The sequence below is a fragment of the Papaver somniferum genome, chromosome 10 (genome assembly GCF_003573695.1).
Source record: "Papaver somniferum cultivar HN1 chromosome 10, ASM357369v1, whole genome shotgun sequence".
NCBI lineage: Eukaryota > Viridiplantae > Streptophyta > Magnoliopsida > Ranunculales > Papaveraceae > Papaver > Papaver somniferum.
In genome coordinates this window covers 162,198,944-162,224,882 of record NC_039367.1, presented here as the reverse complement: position 1 = coordinate 162,224,882, position 25,939 = coordinate 162,198,944, and the positions used below count along the sequence as shown (strand labels likewise).

Genomic DNA, 25,939 nt, shown 5'->3' with positions numbered 1-25,939 from the left:
CTGTTTTCGCTGACGTAGGTAGGGACGACTCTCGGACTAACATCACACTGCGTCCGTGTCTAGCATGTCAGGGATGGGGAGAACTCTGAGGAACCGCACGATTTCCGGTAGTAGCATGCAAGGAGGAGTAACTGGAACGAGGCGAGGGAGTGACGGGCATCCACTACCAGAGGAATCACGAGCTGCTGCAAGGGGTATGCCAATTGTGGACGAGGAGATCGATCTGGGACGAGACGATGACACATCGCCTCCGGAGAGAATCGCCTCGCCCCCAAGGAGGGATGATCAAATAAATGGACTTACCGCGTCAGACACGGAAGATGATGAAGAAGCAATAATCCTGCATGCTCAGAGACGAAACATCAGACGACAAGCTGAGTATCAAGAAGCCCTCGGGCGAGAGCAAGAACGACTAAGGCGAGTACAACTAGGACAAGAAACAACTATCGGGGTCGATCCGGCGGCATCCACTCAGATACCCCCCCATTATACCACCTCCACCACGTATGATGACGGCACCACCCCCTGCCCATTTAGGCCATCCAAATGGTCACTCTAGCCATTAGAGTACAGATCCAACACTACTCGCAATTCTAGAATGCCAAAGGAGGCAAGAGGAGGCTTTAAGGGATCTTCAGCAGAGGAACCTAGCTCTAGAGTTCGAGACCTATCAGCTATGGCACTTAAGGTTGAGGTCGAGAGGATCTTCTAGCTGAGGGACATCAGGTCACCAAGGCCGAATCGGGCAAGTACCACTTGCAGTAGGACCAAGCAATTCCGGTCGATCAGGACCACCCCTGACACCACCTATCAGAGGATACGGTCCACCCGAGGATTCATCTACAGACGACGAAAGGTACGAGAGGAGTAATCAACAGAGAAGCACAAGGTCTGACAATGCGACTGAAGCCAAGCTAAGAGAGTTAGAGGAAAAGATAAGGAAGCTGTCAGGAACCGGGGAAGAAGATAAGCTCGCCGAGGTCATAAGCGAGGCCAAGAGGACCCCTTTCACCCAAGATCTAGAACTAAGGGCCTTCCCACCTAAGTGCACGCTCCCCACCTTCCCATCCAGGTTCGACGGCACGGGAGACGCAGTTGAGCATTTGAAGATGTACACAATGTCCTTAAGCCAATGGAAAAACCATGAGGTGGTAATGTGCAAGTTCTTCCCAGAAAGCTTGGAAGGCGAGGCAAGGAAATGGTTCTACAACCTCGCACCAGGAACAGTTGACAGTTATGAGACTCTAGTCGAAGCCTTCCTTGAAACATACATGCACAACAGCAGACCTCGGCCCAGGGTCAACAGGTTATTCACCTTGGACCGACGGTTCAGAGAACCTCTCAGATCATTGACCGATAGATGGAGAAATTTGTGTACAGAAATTGGGAAAGTACATGTCGACCAGCAGATATTCGGGTTCGAAAATGCACTTGGGAGGTTGGATCCCATCTGGATAACCATGTTCACTGAAAAACTACAAACATTGAAAGAAATGAGGAAAATGCAAGAACATTTCATCGCCCTAGAAGAAATTCAGGAAGAGTCAAGGTATAGGGGAGTGCAAGAGGCTAGTGCGGCGCCCAAGTCGACATCGGACGATGTTCAAAGGCGTCCCGAGAAGAGACCGATCCCACCTAAGCGAGGAAATGGGTAGCTAAAGGAAAGAGGCAGAGGAACGAGGCGAGAACATACACCCCTTTGAATGTTCCATTAGAAGAAATATTCAAAGAGGTCGAAAAAAGGAGTGACATCATATACCCAGCTTAAAGAGGGATACAGTTTGAGGAGACCAAGGATCACCCAGAATATTGCCATTATCATCAATATCGAGGCCACTCTACAAATAAATGTCGAGAAGTAAAAGATATCGTGCAAAACCTTATTAGAGATGGTTATCTGAGATAGTTCGTCCGACACCCAGCCCAGACGACCGCAGCGCCCGATGCACCCTTTCATCAGGTCCGGATCGACAGATCCACGCAGTTTGTCAACACGATTTCGCATTCCGCCACTCAAGCGTACAATCTGAATTCTGGAATCATGTCAAGGATCCGCAAGAGAGATCATAATGGGAAGGAAATTTTCAGTGTAGCAAAAGCTTTTCCAATGGAACCCTGGATGATGCGACCCATCTTTTTCTCGGCTCAGGATGTCCCGATGAACGACCAAGCTCACGGTGATCCCCTGGTTATCACCCTGCTGATTGAGGAATGGGGGGTAAGAAGGATAATAGTAGATAGTGGGAGCTCAGTCGAAGTACTCTTTTACGATACGTTCAAAAGGATGGAGTTGTCAGATGATATACTCGTCCCATCGACATATCGTATCTACGGTTTCAATGGGACCGTAACCATCCCGAAGGGTGAAGTAACTCTAAGGGTATCAGATGGAGGTGGTTACCTAGATACTTTAACCACATTCGGTGTGGTTGATGTCGCCTCTCCCTATAAAGCTATAATCGGGAGACCATGGATCGCGGGAATCAAAGGAGTGGCATCAGCCTATCATCAAAGGCTACGATTCCCAACATACAAGGGGATAGCTGAGGTCGTAGGAGACCCACAGGCTTCCCGACACTGCATGCAGGTCGATGCCCAGATAAATGAGGAGCGGCGAGCACGACAAAGGGGAGAGAAGAAGAAGTCTAAAGAAACCAAAGTCGCAGAAGAACTGGAAAGAGTTATTTCGCAGGCGGTCATGACTTACGAAGCACAAGGAAACGAGCCTTCAAAGCAATTAAAGGAGACGGCGCCGGTGAAGGAATCAAAACCAAATTTCTCGGTCGTGGAACCTACTCGGGAGATTAATTTGGGAACTGTAGAAGAACCAAGGGTAGTAAGGATCAGGTTCTTACTATCGGACGAACAAGTAAACCAGCTCGTGGCGGTGCTAAAGGAAAACATGGACGCATTCGCATTGAACATGCACGATATGGAGGGCGTAGATCCGGAGGTATGTTGTCACCATCTAAGGATCGACCCAAGCTTCAAACCAGTCCGACAAAAGATGAGGCGAGTCGCACCAGAATTACACACGGCCGTCGAAAATGAATTAAAGAAGTTACAAGAATCGGGAATAATCAGGAAATCGCACTACCCACAGTGGATATCCAACATGGTCTTGGTACCAAAGAAAAACGAATGAGTCAGAATCTGCATTGACTTCAGACCTGAACAAAGCCTGTCCGAAGGACAGCTTCCCTCTCCCAAGCATCGATCAACTGGTGGAATCTATAGTGGGGCACGAGGCACTAACATTGATGGATGGACATGTGGGGTATAATCAGATCCCGTTGGCCCCCGAAGATCAAGAGCACACCTCCTTCTTCACACCAAGGGGCCTATACTGCTACACCAAGATGCCGTTTGGTCTGAAGAATGTGGGCGCCACATATCAAAGGTTGATGGGCAACATGTTTGAAGAACAGATCCAGAACACCATCGAGGTCTATGTAGACGATATGCTAGTAAAAATTTGCCTAGCCAATAATCACATTCGGGACCTGCAAGAAGTTTTCCGGGCGATGAGAGAATATAAAATGAAAGTTAACCCAACCAAGTGCGATTTTTGGGTCACATCGGGCAAATTTTTGGGATATATCATCACCCAAAAGGGATAGAGGTAGATCCCTAGAAAGTCAGAGCTATACTCGAGATGTCGTCACCTGCTACGATAACAGACGTCCAAAAGTTGAAACGAAGCATAGCAGCATTAGGGAGATTTGTGTCTCGGTCGTCGGACAAATGCAAGAACTTCTTTAGCACTCTCAAAAAGGGAGAGAAATTCAAATGGACGGACGCTTGTGAGGAGGCGTTCCAGAATATTAAGCTACATCTCGCAAGCCTACCAGTATTACAAAGACCCAAGCCATCGGAGGTCCTCACGTTATATCTCGGCACAACATCATATGCTATCAGTGCAATATTAGTCCGAAATGAAGGGAGCAAGGAAAAGCCTGTTTACTTCATCAGCAAAACATTAATTCCCGCTGAGAAAAATTACACAAGGATGGAACGGATGATTTTAGAACTAGCTTTCGCCACTATGAAGTTAAGAACATACTTCCAAGCCCATCGGATCCGCGTGCTCACAAAATCACCTATTGAAGCAGTACTATACAATGTCGTCCGATCAGGGAGGATTTCCAAATGGGGGGCACAAATCAAACAATTCAACGTCTTCTACGAAATGAGAACAACAGTGAAGGCACAAGTAGTGGCAGATTTCTTGGAAGATTTTCCATTAAGTGACGAAGATGAAGTCGAGGATATACCCGGAATGGAAGAAAATCGAAAAGACCCGACCGACTTACTCGAAGCAAGTATCCCATCTCGTTGGGAAGTATTCGTCGACGGAGCGTCAAACAAAGATGGATCGGGATTTGGGATAGTCTTTACCACGCCGAAGGGACGAAAAATGGTCCATTCGGTTAGATTAGAATTTAAGACGACAAACAACGTCACCGCGTACCAAGTTGTGTGCACACCCTAAGATTAATATTCGAGATGGGCCTACAGGATGTGAGGCTAACTAGTGACTCACAGTTGGTGATCCGACAAATCACAGGAAAATATGCCATCCACGACCCAATTTTGCATAAATACTGGGAGCTCGCCCAATTCTATATCGACCAGATGCGCAGCATCAAATTCCGCCACATATGCATAAAAGACAATCGAAACTCGGACGCATTGGCATACATTGCTTCCCAGCTTGTAGACCCAAGTGTGGAGGGTATTCGTGTCGTGAGACTCCTCGCCCCATCCATACCAGAGACGCCCGAGATACCCGTCAACGTGGCTATCAATACGGCCGATAGATATCCAGACGGAGATTGGAGAAAGCAGATTCATTCGTACTTGGAGACAAGCGAGTTACCCAAGGGGCTACCCAAGATCAACAAAATCGACCGCTTATGAACTGAGGTATGGAATCCTATACAGAAAATCGTATTTGGGACCCCCTCTTAAGATGTTGAAGCAAGGAAGAAGGCCATACAATCTTGAATGAACTACACTATGGAGCAGCCGGAAATCACATCTCGGGACGAAGTCTGTCAGCGAGATCGAAAACGATGGGATACTTCTGGTCGTATATGAATGATGACGCAAAATAAATGGCACAAGCTTGCGAATAATGTCAGCAGTTTGGTAAGAAGATAATGCTCCATCAGTAACTCTAAACTCGGTGGTAAGACCTTGGCCCTTTGCCAAGTGGGGGATCGATATCGTGGGACCATTACATGTGGGATCGGGGCAGAGAAAATACCTGATAGTAGCGACGGACTACTTCACTAAATGGGTGGAGGCTGCACCACTGAGGCACATCCGTGACAAGGACGTCTTCAGGTTCATTTGGGAGCACATCATATGTCGTTCCGGAGTACCGGCAGACATCGTCTTGGATAATGGAAAACAGTCCAGGGATAAAACATCGACCTACTGTTTAACACCTGCAACATCAGAAAGAACAAGGCTACCCCCATATACCCTCAAAGTAATGGGCAGGCCGAAATCACAAACAAAACTATCGCCGACAATATGAATAAAAAATTAGATGGAGAATATGGTGATTGGTGCGAAGAACTCTACATTGTTTTATGGGCCTATCGAACCACTCGAAGGGAAGATACAGGGATATCACCTTTCATGCTAACTTATGGAACCGAAGCAATACTACCAACTGAGGCGATGATACCCACCAAAAGAACTGAATCTTGTAGGAGAAACATATCGGCAGATCTAATATTGGAAAAGCTCGATGACTTGGAGGAAACAAGGGAGATGCCGTTGCAAAAAATGGAGAATTACCAAAGGAAACTACAACGAGAATATAACAAACGGGTTCGACCAAGAGAGTTTCAACCGGGGCAGTTAGTGTTGAAATACCTAGCCGATTGGGAAAGTGACAAAAAGGGCGGTAAACTAGAGGCAATGTGGGGAGGACCATACACAATCGTGTCTAAAGATGGCGAGGGATCCTATCGATTACTTAAGCTAGACGGCAAACCCGAGTCAAAACCGTGGAACGCTCAACATCTGAAACTCTATCACCCATGAAGGGTTCGAAAGAAACAGGTAAACATATTTGTTATTCATTTCTTTAAAACCGCGATGGGTAGGGATATGACATGAGCGACCAATGGTCATTCGTACTCGGGGCAAATCCAATGAGGAACTTCCGAGGTGACTTACACTCGAATGGTCATTCGTAATCGAGGCAAAGCCAATGAGGAAGTGCCGAGGTGACTTACACTCGAATGGTCATTCGTACTCAGGGAAAAGCCAGTGTGGAAGTGCCGAGGCGACTTACAGTCGACTGGCTATTCGATACTCGGGGCAGTGGCAGTTTGCAATTGCCGAGGTAGCCTAAGGGTACTGGTGGTTGGAAGCCAGATACCAAAGGTTGTTAATATACGATTTATTCTCAGGTAGGTAACCTACTTACATCTGAATGGTCACCCCCATCGCAGGTGGTCGTGACCACTTGCCCGAGTTAGTTGGTCGATAACTACCCGGGATTATCGGGCTTAGAACTAGGACGACTATAACCCTTCCACTGAATCTAAAGGATAGTGATGAGATACCTCAGCTGGGACATGGCATCGGTACCGATGATCCTCCTTGTTGAGTGTGTTCGACAGAAAAGGCACTACTAACTAATACATGTGATATCAAATGCAGATACGTAAAGAAAAGAAAAATAAGTTTGGCGACACAACACCCATTCAAAGAAGTTGTTCAAAGAAGCATGGGACAAGTGTTCAAACTAATTACAACCCACGATAAAGGGAAAATTAGTGGCGCAACACTACAAAAGGCGTGATCAACTCCTGGGTGGAGCAGCACCGGACCCTCCCTTCCTCTAAGCAACCTCGAGGCGCTTTTGCGCAATGTGATCGTTCACGCCGGCCTTGATCGCCTCAGCAATCTCGCTCTGATGAGCATTTCTCTCGTACACAATCTGCTGAGAAAGCTGTTCGGACCTCGCCTCGGCGGCATGGAGCTTAACCTTCACCTCACCTTCGGCCTTCTTCCACTTCTCCACCTCCTTCCCGAGATTTTGCACATCTCGCTCCAGATCCTTGACACGACCCTGTTCGGCTGCAACAAAACATTATAAGGATATTAAACACGGAACATAACAGAATACGGAGTAAAAAAAAGCTAACTAGGTATTAAGATCGCCCCAACATGCACTCCAGAGACCTGACAGAATTGGCAATACAGATTCTATCGACTCCACGGCCTTAGAAAGCTTCAAGGTTAACTCATTATAGTATTGTTCATTGAACTCATTCGAAGGGAAATATTTCTTGTGATCACTCCACTCGGCCCTCTGACGATTATATGACAACTGTAGCATCGATAACTGGGCTTGGGTCCACTCTAGGTCACTGGACAGCTTATCGAAACCCTTGGTCCTCTCAAGAAGATCATGGTTGGACTGCTCGGCCACAACTTTTTCCCTCAAAATTCTTCGTCGATCTTCATGAAGATCTCGATTTTAAAGGGAACCATTTTGACTCTCCAGATTATCGGCTAGTAACGTTTTATCACCAGTAAGTCTTTGAAAGATGCCCAAGCGAGCCCGTAAGTTATCTATCTCTTCGGGGACATACTCAAATAGGCGATATCTGTCCAATTCCTCTTGAAGTTGCTGGATCTCGGCCTCCTATCGGTCTATCTTCCCATCCTTATTGGAAATTCGTTGTCGAAGATTCTCCACAAGATCCTTCTCGATATCCCATTTTCTCTTCATAAGCCTATATTCCGAAGAAGCGTCTAGATCTATACTAGATATTTCGGCTAGAAGAACAATAATTTACTCAGGACATTGGTACGAAGAACTCAATCAATACAACTATGGTAAACAATGTACCTTGTGCATCGGCGAGTTTGATCTCCAGATCACGAGATCGTTCCTTCTCCTGCTGAAGAGCATCCTCCAACTTCCTAATCTCTTGTCGGCGGAGAGCAGCCTCCAACCTCGACCGATTTAACGCCTACAAATTCCATCCCAATATGAGATTAGTAGGGCCCGGTAACATCAAAAGGAAGAGTGCAGAAAACCACTTACCAAATTATCAAAGACCGGCGTGATATCATGATACAGGGGCACGACAGCAATCATCTGCTCATTAGTATAGGAGCCGAACACCTCCGAATGTAATGCGCCAAGAGAATCACACATAGGGCCTGATATGGTAAAGGATGTCTGAACACCCGAGGGAGACCCAACATCCTTCTGGGGCAGCTTTTGGAGTGATGTTTGGGTCAGCCTCTGAGCTCCAGGCTGCGCGATATGAGTCACAATAGCAGTTTCCACATGAACCTTCCCTTCCTTCTGACCACCAACATCCTCGTCAAACAGCTGTTCGTCCTCGAATATATCGTCCTCATCATCTTGATCGGGGATATCGATCACAACGTCCGAGCTTTTAAGCATCATTCCCCTCGCCGCTACCTTCCCCCGAGGAGGATTACGCCTTGGAACCAAACCTTCACCACCAACAGTATCGGACCCTCCAATATCTTCATCCTCGCGCCTAGGGAATTTATGCATAAGGCTCAGCGTCAGTACACGTGAAGGCAAAAAACAGGGGCAAGTACATGTACTTAGAATAAAAGCTATATGTTTGTTACCTTCCCCTGATCTTCCTCGACCCTTGTGTCGGCGCTCCTCTTCTTAGAAATAGAATTCGATTTAGTAGACTCTCTCTGAGGCTTAACCTACGACAAGAAAGTAATCAATATCCTAAGCCGATATAGCAGGAATCAAAGAAAATGGAAGGAAAACAATATATCTGTCATCGTTAATCACCCAGAATGAATATGGCTCCGCAGGAAACTGAGGAGGAGGGAAGCTACCATGCAAAATTTGGCCACGAACAAGTAGTGGAACCCGGTCCCAGTATGGGTCATAGGTGTGGCGAGCATGCTAGTTGGAACCTCTCCCAAGGGGATCAGCATCCAGCATCAATCGTTCAACACCCTCAGGCATAGACTTCAGACGATGAGGGCTGGTAGCAAAACCAGCAAGGTCGCCATTGGTAGATGTCCCGCTCCGATAGTTCACAATGAAATTGGAAGAAGTATAATTGGGAGCATCTTCAGGCCTATAGGTCGACCAATCGGCCGTAGATCCATGACCCTCGCCTCGGTCTCTCCACTCATTCATCAAGTGGAAAGTGTTGCCATTCCACTGAGTCAAGGCCCATGGCGGACGAAGCTGTGACAACATCTCATAGTAGAAAGGGCTAGCAGGGTTGTACAAAGGAAAGCGAAGACCGAGTTCTAATTTCCCGCGAGTAACGATGACTGCCTCGGATGACTGCTCATACCTATCGACATCGGACTTCCTCAACACACCCGTTTGGACCGGCACTAGGGTCATTTCGTAGATTTGAAGACCAAATTCTTCCTTCAACTGTTCAATGAACTCATCATCAGACAAGTCTTTAGAGACCCTCTTATCAGACCTACATGAAAAACAAGGAGAATCATCAGGGAAAAGGGAATTTATAGCACGATAATCGTGATGGGAAGGACTCTCAAGCCAAAACAGGGAATCAAGATAAACAACATCGCCCTCGGAGAAGGTATCACTCACACACCTTTTTCAGTCATTGATGGAGAAGAAGTAGCCATCGCAGAAACCTAACGGAGACATACGAATTTTGGTGAAGAGAAAAGAAAAAGGAAGAACTAGCCACGACTGTCGCAAACCTCACCAACAGAAACGGCAAAGACGAAGACGAAGACGGAGAAGATAAGAGAGTCACCGAAATTAATGGCGGAAATGAAGAAAGAGAACAATACTCTGTTTCTCTGAAAAATGGCGAGCAAAGGAAAAAGAAAACGAATGGAGATATTTATAGGGTGCAGCGCCTCAACCGACAACAACGGTTACAAGTCATAAAGGGAGAATTGGTGGGAGACTGCATGGCGGAATTCTCGGCATGCTCGAGGACGTGGGAAGGTGGAACGATTTTCTTTCCCTCGTGCCAAGCACACGAGCGAAAGAAGGGGCATAAATATAGGTGTAGATAATCCACAGGGCTAGGTGGAAAGATCCTAAGCTATGATACACCAAAGAACAAAGAGCGGCGAAGCACAAGATAGAACCAAACGAAGCAAAGATCGAGGCATCACGTGGGTCAGACGGGATGACCCAATAGTTGTCGGATGTGACGTGACCCTTATCTTCTGACAGGTTGGGCGAACAGTCAGAAAGCACTAGGTCAGACGAAGGAAGATGGTCAAACAAAGGAACGAGAAGAAAGAAGGACGACATCGTGTTAACCGGACGATTAAGACTCGGCCTCGGGTGAAGAACTATCAGTCAAACCAGAAAGTCGGGCGAGCAGTGAAGGTCCGTAGGGAACAACTAAATTGATGTAATGTGACCAACATTGTAATTCTGTTGTATGTCGACCTTGGCCTATAAATATAAGGGTTGATCGAGAGAGAGAGGCAGGTTGAAAAAGAGAGAGGAACAAGGCATCATAATTTACTTGTGAGAGCTTCACCACTTGAGAGGGAGAGAACAACTTTTAATCAAAGAAGAGAAATAATAACATTCATCCATTCACCCCGTGGACGTAGGTAATCATACCGAACCACGTATATCCTTGTGTCTACATTTGTTGTGTATCTTCGCTATGTTTTAAATCATCTTCTACTTCGTTGGATGTAGTGTGTGGTTTTATACCACTACAATAAGGATCCAAACTTTCATTCTAGCGAGGTCCGGAATCGATACCCTCCATAAAATCGAGGTTTGTGATGTAAGCTGGATCACCAGCGTCATAAAGCTTGTGCTTTCCCTTGTATGGCCTCTTGGGAAACTTCTCGGGAGTGTATTCCATGTTAACAACATGAGAAGTAGTAAGTTTATCTTCCTCAACAGGTTCTTTTGTTATCGAAGAAGAACCCTTGATCTGGACAGGTGGTTGTTTCGGAGGAGGAGGAGTCACTTTCTTTGATGAGGGTTTAGGGTTTTTAACCTGGATAATCTCATCCGGTTCAACGTCCAGCGAGTACACTTCAGGGAAGCAGAAGAAGGATTAACGAGATTGTTTTGTAGAATACGAAGTTAGAAGACAAACGAGAATATTAAAATACGAAGTGTAATCAAAATTCCTGTTCTGGAGTAGGAGAATCAGGGTCAAGCTCTCGCTTTTCAGACCGATCCTTGAGCAGACCAGGAGGAGGCATCTCATACTAAAAGAATATGATCATAATTAGTGAACTATCACCACGAAATAAAGGAATAACGTAGAAATCAAAAAATACCTTAAGAGGAAATTCGTTCCACTTAAGCCTCCAAGACTCATAAGCGGCGAAGTTACTATGTTCTGGAAGTGGACCAGAACGAGCATTGCCATCAGGATCAATACCCCAAGCTAGAATATGATATTTGGTTGGAAATCTTCCACACTTAATGTGGATATTGATCACTTGTATTTATATTGTTTTCAAGTACATTATTCAGAGAAAACTGATAAACATAAATACAAGTAAGATCCTAGAGAATAGTCGGAGTGATTTGTTGATGACTTGACTATTGAGAAACGACTTCCTTATTCTGAGAAGATAGTTGAGAGTTTTCTACAACTGACTGAGTACCCTTACTGACACCTTCCCTCAAGTTAAACTGGAGTTGACGGATGTTTAACTTTCCTCTGATAAATTGAAATGTAGGTGAAGATAACCCCTTTGTAAAAATGTCAGCTAGTTGATCTCGTGAGCTGATGAACTGCACCTTTAGTAGTTTCCTGCTACACGCTCACGAACAAAGTGGTAATCGATCTCTATATGCTTTTTTCGTGCATGGAAACATGGATTGGCCGTCAGATAAGTGGCTCCTAGGTTATCACACCATAATAAGGGTGTAAGTATGTGAATTCCCAATTCCTTCAACAATGATTGGATCCATATGAGTTCTGAAGTAGCAATAGCTATTCCACGATATTCTGATTCGGTGCTAGACTTCGAAACAATCTTTTGCTTTTTCGCACTCCAAGAAATTAGATTGCCCCCAAAGTAGATGCAGTAACCACTAGTTGACCTGCGATCATCTAAACTCCCTGCCCAATCTGCATCAGAATAAGCATTAAGAGAGTAATCTTTGTCAGGTTTGAAAAACAAACTACAATCAATAGTTTGCTTAAAGTATCGCAAGATACGCTTCACCATCTCCCAATGTTCAACATATGGCTCGTGCATATACCGACGCCTTGTTTACGGCCACTGCAATGTAAGGTCTACTAATATGTAGATACTGCAACACCCCTACGACACTCCTGTATAGCGTAGGATCTAAGAATTTTTCAGTACCTTGACGCTGAAGTCTTGTATTTGCTTCCAGAGGAGTGCAGACAGGTTTAATGCCATCCAGCTTTGTGCGATGAAGCAAATCTGATATGTATATTTTCTTTGAGATTGTACTAGATTATTTCCCTGCTTCAGTACTTCAACACCCAGAAAGTAAGAAAAAGTACCCATATCTTTGACAGCAAAAGCAGCACCCAAATCTGTTACCAACTGATCAAACAACTTAGAGTTAGATCCAGTTCCAATGATGTCATAGACGTAAATATAAAACGTAAGTAGTAGAGTCTTTTGTCTTCTGGATGAAAAGAGAGGAGTCTGCAACTGAAGCTTTGAACCCTAGTTGAAGAAGATGACTGCTGAGGCGATAGAACCATGCACGCGGTGCCTGATTGAATCCATATAAGGATTTATGCAACTTGCATACATGATCAGGGTAGTTCGGATCCACATAGCCAGCAGGCTGTTTCATGTACACTTCCTCTTCCAAAACACCATGCAGAAAAGCATTTTCAACATCTAGCTGACGCAACTGCCAATTATTCATCACATCCAGGGAGAGCACAAGCCAGATGGTGCAGGGTTTTATAACCGGAGAGAATGTTTCGCCATAATCTACCCCTTCTTGCTGAGTAAAGCCTTTGGCCACCAACAGTGCTTTGCGACGCTGTAAAGTTCCATCTGGGTTTCGTTTAACATTCATGCCATCTACATACTTCACCAGTGAATAAGTTCCAGTTCCATTATGGATAAGTGCACTAATCTGTGTGTCCATTGCATCCCTACATTCAGGTATCTTGCATTCCTTTGAGTAGCAAGTGGGTTCCATAAAGTCCTCATCAAGCAAAGGACACTTGGTGGTTGTTAGACATAACTTTTGTATAGGCTTTGTAATACCTTATTTATCTCGAGTCACCATGGTATGACCTTGTAACGGTGGTTCAGTTGACGACTGTGCACCAGAGACATTGGCATATGAAGACTATGCAGGAGAAGAAATCTCAGCTGATGCAACAGGAGAGGGTATTGGTGAATCCAGAACTGGTGTTGGACAGTTTGGTTCTAGTGATGTCGTCTGTTGAAGTTGAAGTTGCACTGGAGGAGTTTTCCTGAAAATAGTTGAGCCAAGAAGATCCGTACTTGTTGTAGTTGGATTTTGTTGACAAATCTGCTTGCTGATGTTGAGGAGAGAATGGGAATATGGTTTCTTCAAATCTCACATGTCGTGAAATGTATTTCCTGTTGGTTGGCAGATGAAGACAAATATAGCCTTTATGAGCTGCACTGTAACCCAGAAACACACAAGGTAGGGATCTCGGCTCTAATTTGTGTGCATTGTAAGATCTGAGGCAAGGATAAGAAAGACAACCGAAAACACGCAAAAACTGATAATCTGGTTGCTTATTAAAAAGCAATTCAAGAGGTGTTTTTGTATCAGAAGTTAACTTTGGTACTCTATCGATATGATGGCAGGTTGTTGTAAACGCCTCAGACAAAAATTCCTTTGGCAGGTGAGCAGGAAACAATAGTGCAAGGCCACTCTCTGTAATGTGCCTAATACCACGCTCTGCAAGGCCATTTTGAGCAGATATATGGGGGCAAGAAAATCTATGCTGAATGCCGGAATCATTTAAATAAAAAGTGATCTTTTTGTATTCAAGAGCATTGTCAGATTGAAAGATTTGGATTTTATGACTAGTTAAGTTTTCTACTTGTTTGTCAAAGTGAACAAAAATATTGAATGCATCAGATCGTTCAACCATAGGGAAAATCCAAGTATAATGAGAGAAAACATCCATTAATAACATGTAGTAACAGAAACCATTTCTAGAAATTTGTGGAGATACCCAAATATCAGAAAAACAACAAGACTTGAAGGTTTATCAAAACTGGTAGTACTGAGAGTAAAAGTAAGCTACTTACTCTTGCTAACATGATAAGAGTGACAGTATTCAAACTTCTTATTTAAGACAAGAAGTGAAAAATTTCTAATCATTTTCGAAACAGTGCCTAGCATTGGATGACCAAGACACTAATGCCATACAGGTAAACTGGCTGAAAGATAAGTCTGTGGAGATTTGGAGTGATTGATGTCACCTATTCCATCGAAAATATGTAACCCATTCTCATTCCTCCACTTTAGTAGCATCGCTCCTGTGCATTTGTCCTTCACACCAAAAAAGTTGGTGTGAAACTCAAAGAAAACACGATTATCTTTGCAGAACTGAGAAATCGATAGAAGATTTCTTTGAATCTTTGGAACATGATACACATGATTTAAAACAAAGCAGCGTGTATTATGAGTGAATGTAGCGTTACCAATATGCGTAATTTCAAGACCAGTGCCATTACCAACTCGAACTTGATTCGTTCCTTCATACTCATGCGGAATGCATAAGTTGTTCACATCAGCAGTTAAATGATGCGTAGCACTAGTATCAGTAACCCATTGTCCATCAATTTTTCCACCAGGTAAGGCAATATAAGCTTCAGGCGCTTTGGTTTGTTGGATGGTACCTTCGTCATAACGAAACCAGCATCGATCTGCAGTATGGTTGTGCTTCTTGCGAATCTGACAGAATATTGGACCTTGAGCAGCAAACCTTTGGGGCTGTTGACGACGGCGATTGTTATTGTTTGGCGGATTTGGTACTCTTGTTTGAAGTGACAACATTGGCAACTGGTTGTTGTATCTGAGACATCTGATGTTCAAGCCTCATCTCAAATGTCGGAAGATGAGTAATGAAAGTTGCTATATCCATTGTTTTAGCAGTACTCAAGGTAGTAACAATGGGATCATATGCATGATTTAATCCATTGCAAATGGACTGCTTTTTCTCATGAGCTGGTACGGTGTATCCTGTTGCTGCAAGCTGATCAAACAAACACTTAGCATCATTTAAATATGCCTTCAAAGTCTTATTACCTTTGTTCTAGTTATGAAGCTGTCTCTTGAGATTCATTTGGTGAGCAAATGTTTTTGGAGCAAACTCAGAATCCAAAGTGTCCCATATCGTCTTTGCAGTATCAAGATCTGCAATTACACTGAGAACTTCAGGAGTCAAGGTCGAATTCTGCAAACCAACGATCTGAGAATCTTGGTGCTCATATGATGTGAATGTATGATTGATATCCTCACTTTTTGGAACATTTCTTGGAGGTTTTTCTTTTGCTCCATCGATAAACCCTGTTAAATCATAACCTTTCAGGATAGGCTTGAACTAAGCCTTCCATAGTACATGATTAGTTTCGGTATGTTTCAAAGTGACTAGGTGATGGATTTGAACTTGGCGAAGAGTATTTGTAGCTTCTTTCATTGTTGTTGTTGATATTGTTAGGGTTTTTTATTGGTTTTTTTTTTTGTGATAGTTGCGGAAGCTAAACTTGGATCGAAAGGCTGATACCAAGCTAGAATATGATATTTGGGTAGAAATATTCCACACTTAATGTGGAGATTGATCACTTGTATTTATATTGTTTTCAAGTACATTATTCAGAGAAAACTGATAAACAGAAATACAAGTAAGATCCTAGAGAATAGTCGGAGTGATCTGTTGATGACTTGACTCTTGAGAAGCGGCTTCCTTATTCTGAGGAGATAGTTGAGAGTCTTCTGCAACTGACTGAGTACCCTTATTGACACCCCAGATCAAGGGACCCTCAACAACCAAAGGAAACATCATCTAATCCTCATCATTGGACTAACAAAGATGATAATTCTGCGCACGATCAAAAGGATCCACGTATTGAAGGAGGGATTTATATGGATATTCAAGAGAATTTCGAGCGAGTTTAATACCCCATTCTTGGTATTTTCTCGTTATGATCCAAAAGATTGTATTCCTTCGAAAATTTTGGAATCTGAGAAGGAATGCCTTTTGAAAGAATCGCGAATTCAATCACAATACGAATTGTGTTTCCACTTAGCTGAAAAATACCTCGTTGGATCTTGCTAGGATCCTCGTTAAAGAAGGGATTTGCTGGATCGTACAAAGGGAAGGAAAAACCAGCTCTTAGCTAGCCTGCAGTGATAATAACCTTGTTGGAAGACCACCTATCAGACTGAACCCATCTGTAGTTTAGTTCCATATTCTTAGCTGCTGAAACACGGGGTTTAATAGAAGAGTCCACCGCAGGAAAGAGAGAAATACCTTTGTGTTCGAAATCGTCTTGAAATTCTTCAAAGGTTTTAGATTTAGTTGGAGATGGAGTTTTCTTAGGAGCCATGAATATTGAAGATTAAAGATTCACAGTAAACATTAGAAAATGGAGAAATAAGTAGTTGAAAGATTTAGTTAATCGGGAAGAAGAACTGCAGCAGCAGAAGAGAAGAAAGAGCAAAAATAAAGAAAGAAAATGAGAGTTACAGTTGATCGAAATATTTACAGTAAGGCAGTAGGTAGCCGGCTAAGGCAAGTCATGAGCACGATGGGAGGAGAGGAACCGATGTTAACCGGTTGAGGAGAAAACATGACAACGTGGAGGCATGGAAGGGAACGTGGCGGTTACAAATTCGATAAGAATTCTCGTTTCACCCTTAGTCCATGCGAATGCAACGAGAAAAGGAAAAACATTGGTACAGAAAACCTACTCACCACGTGTCTAAAGAAGATGATACAAAATAGATGAATAAAGTCTTCTGGAAGATCTTTTAAACAACCTCGAGGATGAAATGTCAGTGACAGGTCAAATAAGTGTCAGAGTTACTTTTACGAAAATCGGATCTACGAAGCATGAAGAATTAGATCTGCGAAGTAAGCAATTAAAGAAGAAATCTCGAAGTATTCATTAAACAAATTAAATAACGAATAAACAAGAATCTGAATAACGACGACGTCTTGATAAACCGAAGTAGACAGATACTTGGAGAAGGTTAATTTTTATAAAATAAATTAGAACAGCTGTACCGACAAGTTGTCGGGATTATCGGCGAAAGAGAGGGGAAAACTTTATTGAAAATCGTTTGTGCAAAGTAAAAAGCAGAATCATGAAAAAAGTGGGACTTTACTCGAGATAAAAGTGAGTTGTAATCCACTTCACTATTTTCCTATAAATAGAGACCTTAGATCATTGTAAAGGGAGTTGAGTAATTTAGTAATAGGGAGGGCTATGTTATTTGAGATATGAGAGAGTTAAAATTAGGGTTTTGCTGTGTTCTTACTTGTATCATAGTAATAATTAATCAATAAAATTAAGAGTTGTGTTTTTTAATGTGAATTATGTCTTAGGAATTAGTAAGATTATCGTTTGGATGTCCTGTAGGATTTCCTGTCGTTACACCTATACTTGTAAATACGGAAAACTAATAGAAATTATATAGGATCTATAGTTGTAGGAAATCCCACAACTACACCTCTTGAATAATCTATAGACAAAACTATGAAACCATGATGAAGAACACTTATAAGAATTTTATTAAGTTTAGAAATCAATACAAGGAAAGAAGAAGATAAAACCCTAACTTGGGGAGAAAATAACTTTCTCTCTCCTAAAATTCTATCTCAACTCTCCAAAAGATCTCTCTCCAATACAATGGTAGTTGGTCCTATATATATGAGTTTACATAGTGGAGGACAGCTAATAAAGCCCCTGTTTTCGGATCTGACGTGCGATGTTCTCGCAGGCTTATGTTGGGTCTTCTAGCACGTGCCCTTTCACTTCACACAACTTCCACACTTTAATCGTGACTTTGTGACGTCATTCGTCATCCGGAATATGCTATGTGCGAGCGAGTTCGCCCCCTTATAATGCTACCACTTTGCGTGATAGCTATCTGTGCGATATTTTACCCCTATATTTTTTCTCTTCTCTTAGCGATCTTTGTTGAATAAAGAGCGATGAGAGAAATTTTTCCTAGTCACTCTCACGCCTTTACATATCATTTGCCGCACCCTCTTAACTTTTCATATTCATTGACTGGCAATAATCTGGGATCTCAGACTAGATCGTTCCCCGTGTCGTTCTCATTGGTTTACCTCTTGACACGTTGCGATTTTTCCTTTCAACTGTCTCTTCATATCTTCTCACCCATTAATGCGTGGGATTTCGAATGAGGGAAAGGGAATTCTTTATATATCCTCTCTCGTTTTCATCTTTTTTTTTACTCTCCTCGATCTTGATTCATCTCACTTCGCATTTTCTTTTTCTCCCTCGTTCCAACTATTCTTTTAATCTCCCACTCATTGTATTATCTCGCTTTCTTGATCATATTGATTATATTGATATTTATATTCCTATTCTATAAGAACAACAATGGGGCACAAGGCTGGGTGGAAAATGGTTCAAGACTTTGAGAGACTTGAAGTTGAACTCATACATAAAGGTTTTAAATTATCCGATCCTTCTTTATCAGGTCCTACTTTGACGCTTAACCCTAGATGGTTTGAGATTGATCAATGGAATGATCAAAAAATCATTAACTCCTTAAGGCAGCTTCTCGCTGGTCTCCATATTCCTCTCTTAGACCCGCGAATTCCTTTGTTTTATAAATTTTTATCTCATGAGAATTTCAAGCGCACGTTTTTTCAGTTGAGTGGGGATGATATCAGGATCATGGTGGATTTCGCTCGCCGTGCAGCTGGATTGGGGTCCCTTTACCCTAGAGAATACAAGAATGAAGCGTACGCTGATTTGGAAATTGTCCCTTCTGACTATACTGTTGAGAGCTTCTTCGCTAACTACGAAGTTGTGATTATGAAGAATGAGTCACCTCGCTGGGTTGTTCGTCTGGCGAGGAAATATGGCATCGCGGAGAATATAAGGATTATGCGAGATGTTGATTTTCACGACAAGACCAACCGCACCACACGAAAATCTAACAACAATCGCTGGAACATTTACCCTGTCCTCCTTGAGGGTCCTTACATTACTGGCTTCGGTGCTGACAATTCGATAAATCCTCTTCCTGAGGTTTTTTCTGCCTGTTCCCATTGGGAGTTCAATTGGACTGAGAGAGATGCTGCGGTGTACTATTATAGGCTTCGCTTGTTTTCCAATTTTTATTTATTTATTTTCTTTCTCTTTTACTCACTAGTTTTCTTATCTTCAGATTGCCAAGTTGAAGAAAGATTTTAAGGCTCACGGAAGGCGAGGCACACTGGAAGCGCTACGTTCGATCACTGATGAAGTAAGAAATACCTTTACTCAAATTTTAACAATATTGTTTCCTCTATTTCTTATCTTTATCTGTGTGCGAAGGTAGACGAGTTAGATATTGGTGGCGCTGGTGATGAAAGTTCTTCTGAGGGTGAGGAGAGGGTTTCTTCCCGTGCGAAGGCTAAGGGCAAAATCGTTTCTTCTAAGATCTCTGTGAAGAACAACAATAAGGGAGCTAACCCCAAGAAGAAAAGAAAAATTGCTCCTACTTCATCTTCTCCTTCTCCTTTAGTTTCTTGTTCTCAGGGAGACGAACCTCCATTCCTTGATGATTCTGCCTCAGCTTCTCCCATGGCTCAACTATCTCTTATCTTCAAAGACTCCCTCTCTGCCGCTGGTGATGATGATTTAAATCGCACGTGTGAAATGATTTCTACCATATGTGATGCTCCCACCTTGAATCACAAATCTATGCGAGGATCTACCTCAGCTATATCTCCAGATTTTCTCTTCGCCCTGGGCACTTTGGTATGTTTCCTTTTTCTTTCCTAAATTTGGATGAGTTTAAGATGGTATTTCTTCTTCACTTCTTAATAGTTTTAAATTCTCTTGTCCTTTTATTGTTACAGAATGCGCGAGCTTCTCGTGTTGTTGCCACTGATTTGCATAGAAAAGTTCGCTCCTTAGAGGCTGAGTGTCAGAAGTCTAAGGAGGAAATTTCGTGTAAGACGCGAGAGGTAGATGAACTTCACCAAAGGAATAACCAGTTAATAGGTTCATTTATTTTCGTTCCTTTTCATCTTATAACTTTTGTTACATCTTCATGTTTTTTCAACTACTTATATTTGCAGAAGTTTATAATTTGACCGATAAGGAGGCTAGTCTGCATGACGATAATGATGCCCTTTTGGAGTGTCTTAACGCCTCCTTGGATAATTTACCCATTAGTGGTTTAGAGGGTCTTAGTTGGGGGGAACTGAGGTCGAAGTATGAAGCCCTTATTTTTTATCATAGGCCCATGCTAGCTGCTAATAGAACTTTTCAATGTCGCGCTCGTAAGGATAAAGAGAGAATTAAGACTTTAGAAGCGAAAAAGAATGAACTTATTATCGAGAAAGATCAGGTAATCGCTAAAGGTGCGAAGGCTCTGAAGGATTTTCACGAGGCTCAATTCATGATTCAAATAGAATGGGTCGGGCAATAAGTGAGAAGAATACACTTCTTATTCTTGAGGATGAACTTCGCACTCGTCTTCTAATAGAGAATGATGATGATTTTGAATGGGATGCTAGATTCCTTGACAATGCTAGGTTGAGGTTGGCCACAAATGTTAGCTTAGAATATGACCATGCATCTTTGGTTAAATCCATCCTTTCTAAAAAAGAAGGTTCCTCATTATCCTTGTTAATAACTTTTCCCCTGTTTTTATCTCTTAAATTATTTACGTGCGATCTTGACACTTGTCGTTATCTCTTCGCAGCTGTCGAGAAGGAATTCCTCGAAAAGGAGAAGAGATATCTGAGGGATATCGAAAGTCTCCAAACGAAGTCCTCTGCTGAAATTAAAAGATTGGAAGCGAATTTTGCAGCTCGTGATATTAAGTGTCGTAGACTCAAGAAAAGGCTCAAATCCACTGTCTCCAATCTAACCAAAGATGCTATTCGCATACGTGATGAGGATGTTAAAGGAGAAGTGGGTGAACTCTGTGCTGAGCATCGTATCCCTATGCCAGGTTATGAGTTCAAAGATCCTTCAGATAATGAAGAAACTTCCGACATCTCTGATAGCGATGTTGAATATGAAGATACCGAGGAAGAAGATCATGATTCCGACGTTAGTGAAGACGACGCTGGCGGGAAGTAGTGGTCCTTATTTTCTTTCTCTTTTCCTACTCTTTGTTACTTGAATGTACTAAGGGATCAAAAGTCACACAACCACACCCTAGATGAAATTTATAGAACAATCTAAGTAATCTCCATAAGAATCACAAGAACATTCATTAAAATATTTAAATTGAATACAAAGAGATAAAGAATTCTAACTTTCTCTCCAAACAATCTTTCTCTCATAAAATCTTGTCTAAGCTCTCAAAAAGATCTCCCTCAATACAAAGTCGCTCGTCTCCATATATAGGAGTTTACATAGTTGATGACAGCTAATAAGCCTTTATTTTCGGATCCGGCGTGACATTGACTCTTCTCACACGTTCTCTTAATATCGCACAGCTTTTTACACTTTTCTCGTGATTAAGTAGACGTCATCCGATGCGTCATTCCGTATATGCTATGTGCGGTCGTCTTCGCTCAGGCTTGAGGATCATTACTTCGCATATCTATTAGGTGTGCGGTATTTTACTCCTACATTTTGCCTCTTCTTATGCTGTTCTTTTTAAAGAAAGAGCGATATGAGAAACTCCGATCTTTTCTACCGCACCCATTTACCTCTTTGTATTCCTTTCTTCTAACATATTTCTGTGATTTCAGTTTAACCGTCTACACGTGTCGATTTCCTTCATTTTCTACCAGCACGTCTTGATTTAACCGGTCACCTTTTTTACCTATTTATTAACTGAGTTTGAAGAGAGATAATTTTTTCTCTTTTTACTTCGTCTTCCTTTCTCGGATGACGTCAACTTAATCAGGAGTAAAGTGTGAAGAGTTGTGCGATATTAAGAGAACGTGCGAGAAGAGTCAACATAAGCGCGCGTTAATAACGCACGTCAGAACCGAAAATAAAGGCTTCGTTAGCTGTCATCCACTATGTAGACTCCTATATAAGGAGACGAGCGACTTTGTATTGATGGAGATCTTTTTGAGAGCTTAGACAAGATTTTAGGAGAGAGAAAAATTGTTTGGAGAGCAAGTTAGAATTCTTTATCTTGAATGTTCTTGTGATTCTTATGGAGATTACTTGAATTGTTCTTGTGATTCTTATGGAGATTACTTGAATTGTTCTATACATTTCATCTAGGGTGTGGTTGTGAGATTTCTCACAACTACAAGAATGATTTAGGGGTAGTAAAAAAATGCAATGGTGTCCAAGGTTCAGGTGATATCTCAACAAGTAAACCCCGAACAAATAACATGATAAAGCATTTTCTCAAAAGGGATAATTTGGAAGCAGTTTCACATTTCAAATTCAGAACATTACAAATTCTAAAGTTCAAATTCACATCATGAGCATACTGTCAACATCTTTATTCTATCCTTCCATATATCTATCATTATCTCCATCCACCCCCTTGTGTACCCAAAAAACCTCAAAATCTAGACATTACCACATTTTCACTGTAAAGCTGTAAAGATGAAAATGCTTAGCTCGATTACAGGAATGCGTAAGACTCATGAGTCTGTAGCTCTATTTTACTTATCGGTACTGTTCAACTGGAGACCAATTACTTCTTTCAGCATGGCTCTCTTCTTCTCTCTGGAATTCCTCAGCTCTGGATCTCCACTCTTTCTCTTTTTAACTCCAATCACTGCATTTCTGGTTACATTGTCTGACCCCATTTCCTGCATTAGTAGCATACGCGGATAAAGCAACATGTCATGTTAGAAGATCAATCCAAGGGTGAGTGAAGACATTTAGCAACGCTTACCTCGATAACTTCTTGCTGAACTTTCCGAAACTGTTCAATGTAAATGCTTTCGCTGGCAACCACTTTTTTATTCTCAGCTCCTGCCATCTCTCGGCAGATACTAGATTCATTAACTTCATATATTGCAGAAGGAACAACTTCAGTCTTCTCTGCAATGAGAAATTCAATATCAGATTGCAATTTATCCTTCTCCTCATTGAGAAATTTAATTTCATTTCGCAACTTATCCTTGTCTTTATTGGTGAGTTCAAAATCAGTTCCTAGTGTAGCCTTCTCTTTGTTCAAAGACTCAATATCACTGCGCAGCGTTTTCTTCTTATTTTGGAGAAACCCAAAATCAGTTTCCACTTCACACTTTTTTTGCTCGAGTAGGACAACATCAATTGCTACTTCAGTTTTCTCTTCGGTGAGAAACTTAGTTTCAGCTACCAATTCAGTCTTCACATCATTAAGTGATTCAATTTCACTTTCCAGAATATTCTTCTTGTCGTCAAGTGAACAAATATCACTCTCTACTGTGAACTTATATTTTTCAAAATCACTTTGCAATTTCGTCTTCTCCTTCTTAAGCAAGAAAGTCTCATTTCCCAGCTTAGTCTTCTCATTGCGAAGCAATTCAACTTCACTTTCCATATTAGTTCCGGTTTTCTTGGTCGAACATATATCACCTTGTATCGTAGACTTTTCTTTGTTGAGCAACTGCAGATCACTTTGCAGTTTCGTCTTCTCCTTGTTGAGCAACCCAGTCTCATTTCCCAGGACAATCTTCTCATTACTTAGCGATTCAACTTCTCTTTCCAGGAGAGTCTTCTTTTCATTGAACGAACAAATATCACTCTCTACTGTAGATTTATCTTTGTTGAGATCTTCAAACTCACTTCGCAGTTGCATATTCTCCTTGCGAAGCAACTGAGTCTCATTTTCCATGTCAGTCTTCTTGTTGCTAAGAGATTCGACTTCACTTTTCAGGACAGTCTTCTTTTCATCAAGCGAACAAACATCACTCTCTAGTGCAGACTTGTCTTTGTTAAGAAGTTCGGATTCGCTAAGCAATTTCATCTTCTCCTTGTTGAGCAAATCAGTCTCATTTCCAATGTTCGTCTTCACATTGCTAAGAGATGTAACTTCACTTTCCAGAATAGTCTTCTTTTCATTAAGCGAGTAAATATTACTCTCAGCTGTGGACTTCTCTTTGGTGAGAGATTTTAACTCACTTCCCAATTTCTTCTTCTCCTTGTTGAGCAACTCAGTATCATTCCTGAGTGATTGAACTTTATTTTCTAGGGTAATCCTCTTGTCATTCAGTGAACAAATATCACCTTGTACCGTAGTTTGTTTTTTGTTGAGAACTTCAAAATCACTTTGCAGTTTCGCGTTCTCCTTGTTGAGCAACTCAGTATCATTTCCCAATTTAGTCTTCTCCTTACTGAGTGATTCAATATCACTTCCGAGTTTGGACTTTCTTTGTTCAGTATTTCTATTTCGCTTCCCAATGTCAACTTCAATTTCTCCAATGATTCAACATCTTCTTGATCCTCATCATCTGACAACAAAGTTATAACTTCTTTGGAGGTGTTGCCATTTTGCTTATCAACCTTCTACACAAACAGGGAAAAACATTCAAAAAAATGAACTGATGAAATGAACTGAAATTGATTGAAATGGAGATAATATATGATATTACAAACCTTTATAAGTTGAGGGTTACTTTCCAAGTCAATAATCTGCTTATTCTTCTTCTTCTGTTGATCCACACAGATTCTCTTATTAGAATCTTCTGCCGACTTTAAAGTGAACTGAACTTCAACAATAATAGTGTCGTTCACGATATATCCGTTACCAGGATCTTTAAGTGTAATCACCCTTACAAATTCTGAGAAACCCTTTTTGTCGTCGAGTTTAGTGAAATTGTGTTCTTTAACTGCAAGAATGCAGAAAGTTGTAATTTATATTATAATCTAATGTACGTAATGAGCTTTTCTAAGTGATACCTTTTCTCAATGTGTTTTTGTTATGGATCTGATCAATGAGTAGCAAACAGAACTTCGCATATTGCGAATCCACTGGGTCAACCGCAACCAGGTAGATCGATACAAACGTTTCTCCCCAACTGTACAGTCGGTTGGGATAAACCAGCAATTTCCTACGAAAAAAGAAATCATAATTTAAACCAAAATGATAATATAGTTGATTAATTAGAAATAGGTATGCATGGTTGAGCTGAAATACCATTTACAAGAACCGATTGTGAAAACTTTAGAGTAATGTTTGAGCTCTTTCAAATGAGAAAAGTTTGCAATCCTCCATGTGAATTTGAGCTCAATGTTAACTGCTTCATTTTGTACTGCATTCGAACAATGAAATAATTACTTGAACGAATTGATTTGCAAAATGAAACAAAAAAAAAAACAAAAAACTAAACTAAACTAATAGTATTACCTTCCATTTTATGCAAATTTTGAGCTTGTTCGAAGGTGAACGCAGAGCAAAGGATGGATAAAAGGAAACCTCAACTCACACTGACAATAACCAGCGAGTAGCCGCGATATAAATGTAGACCCGATGGGTTAGAAACTGGAGAGACAGAAGTTGTTGCTAATGGGGTACCAAATTGCTTGGATGTGGACCAACTTTCAAATAGGACAAAAGATCTATTGGTAAGGGATTGGTAGTTTGGTACACCCCCAAGTAAAACAGGTACCCCATTAGTAGCTGTGAAGGTTTGGAAAGTTCTTTTTTTTTTTTAATTATTTTTGACATCGGAAACTATCTAGGACTAGGGTTTTGTGTACTGATTAACATTGAAAAGTACACCGATTAAGGTACTGTAGCAATTTTCTATATTCATCTTGACAAATGGAACTCGCCCACTAAAGGTTTTGTTTTATCTTCATGATTATTAAGTGAGAG

General features: G+C 41.7%; 1 protein-coding gene across 1 annotated transcript; it reads right to left on the bottom strand.

The window, feature by feature from the left end:
• Positions 1-22,793: 22,793 nt before the first annotated feature.
• LOC113316746 (myosin-11-like) lies at positions 22,794-25,475 on the bottom strand. Its single transcript, XM_026564892.1, has 7 exons — positions 25,469-25,475; positions 25,259-25,373; positions 25,069-25,172; positions 24,718-24,950; positions 24,457-24,627; positions 23,030-24,409; positions 22,794-22,943 (listed from the first exon to the last, which is right to left on the bottom strand). The coding sequence occupies exons 1-7, from the start codon at positions 25,473-25,475 to the stop codon at positions 22,794-22,796; spliced, it is 2,160 nt and encodes a 719-aa protein (XP_026420677.1).
• Between the last annotated feature and the right edge of the window lie 464 nt (positions 25,476-25,939).

Bases quoted from the DNA above. Each gene is read 5' to 3' on its own strand.
- LOC113316746 (XM_026564892.1), bottom strand. The intron at 24,628-24,717 runs GTTTGTAATATC...CTGTTTGTGTAG, and splicing joins GTAACCCTCAACTTATAAAG to AAGGTTGATAAGCAAAATGG. The intron at 22,944-23,029 runs GTAAGCGTTGCT...CTACTAATGCAG, and splicing joins TTCAGCAAGAAGTTATCGAG to GAAATGGGGTCAGACAATGT.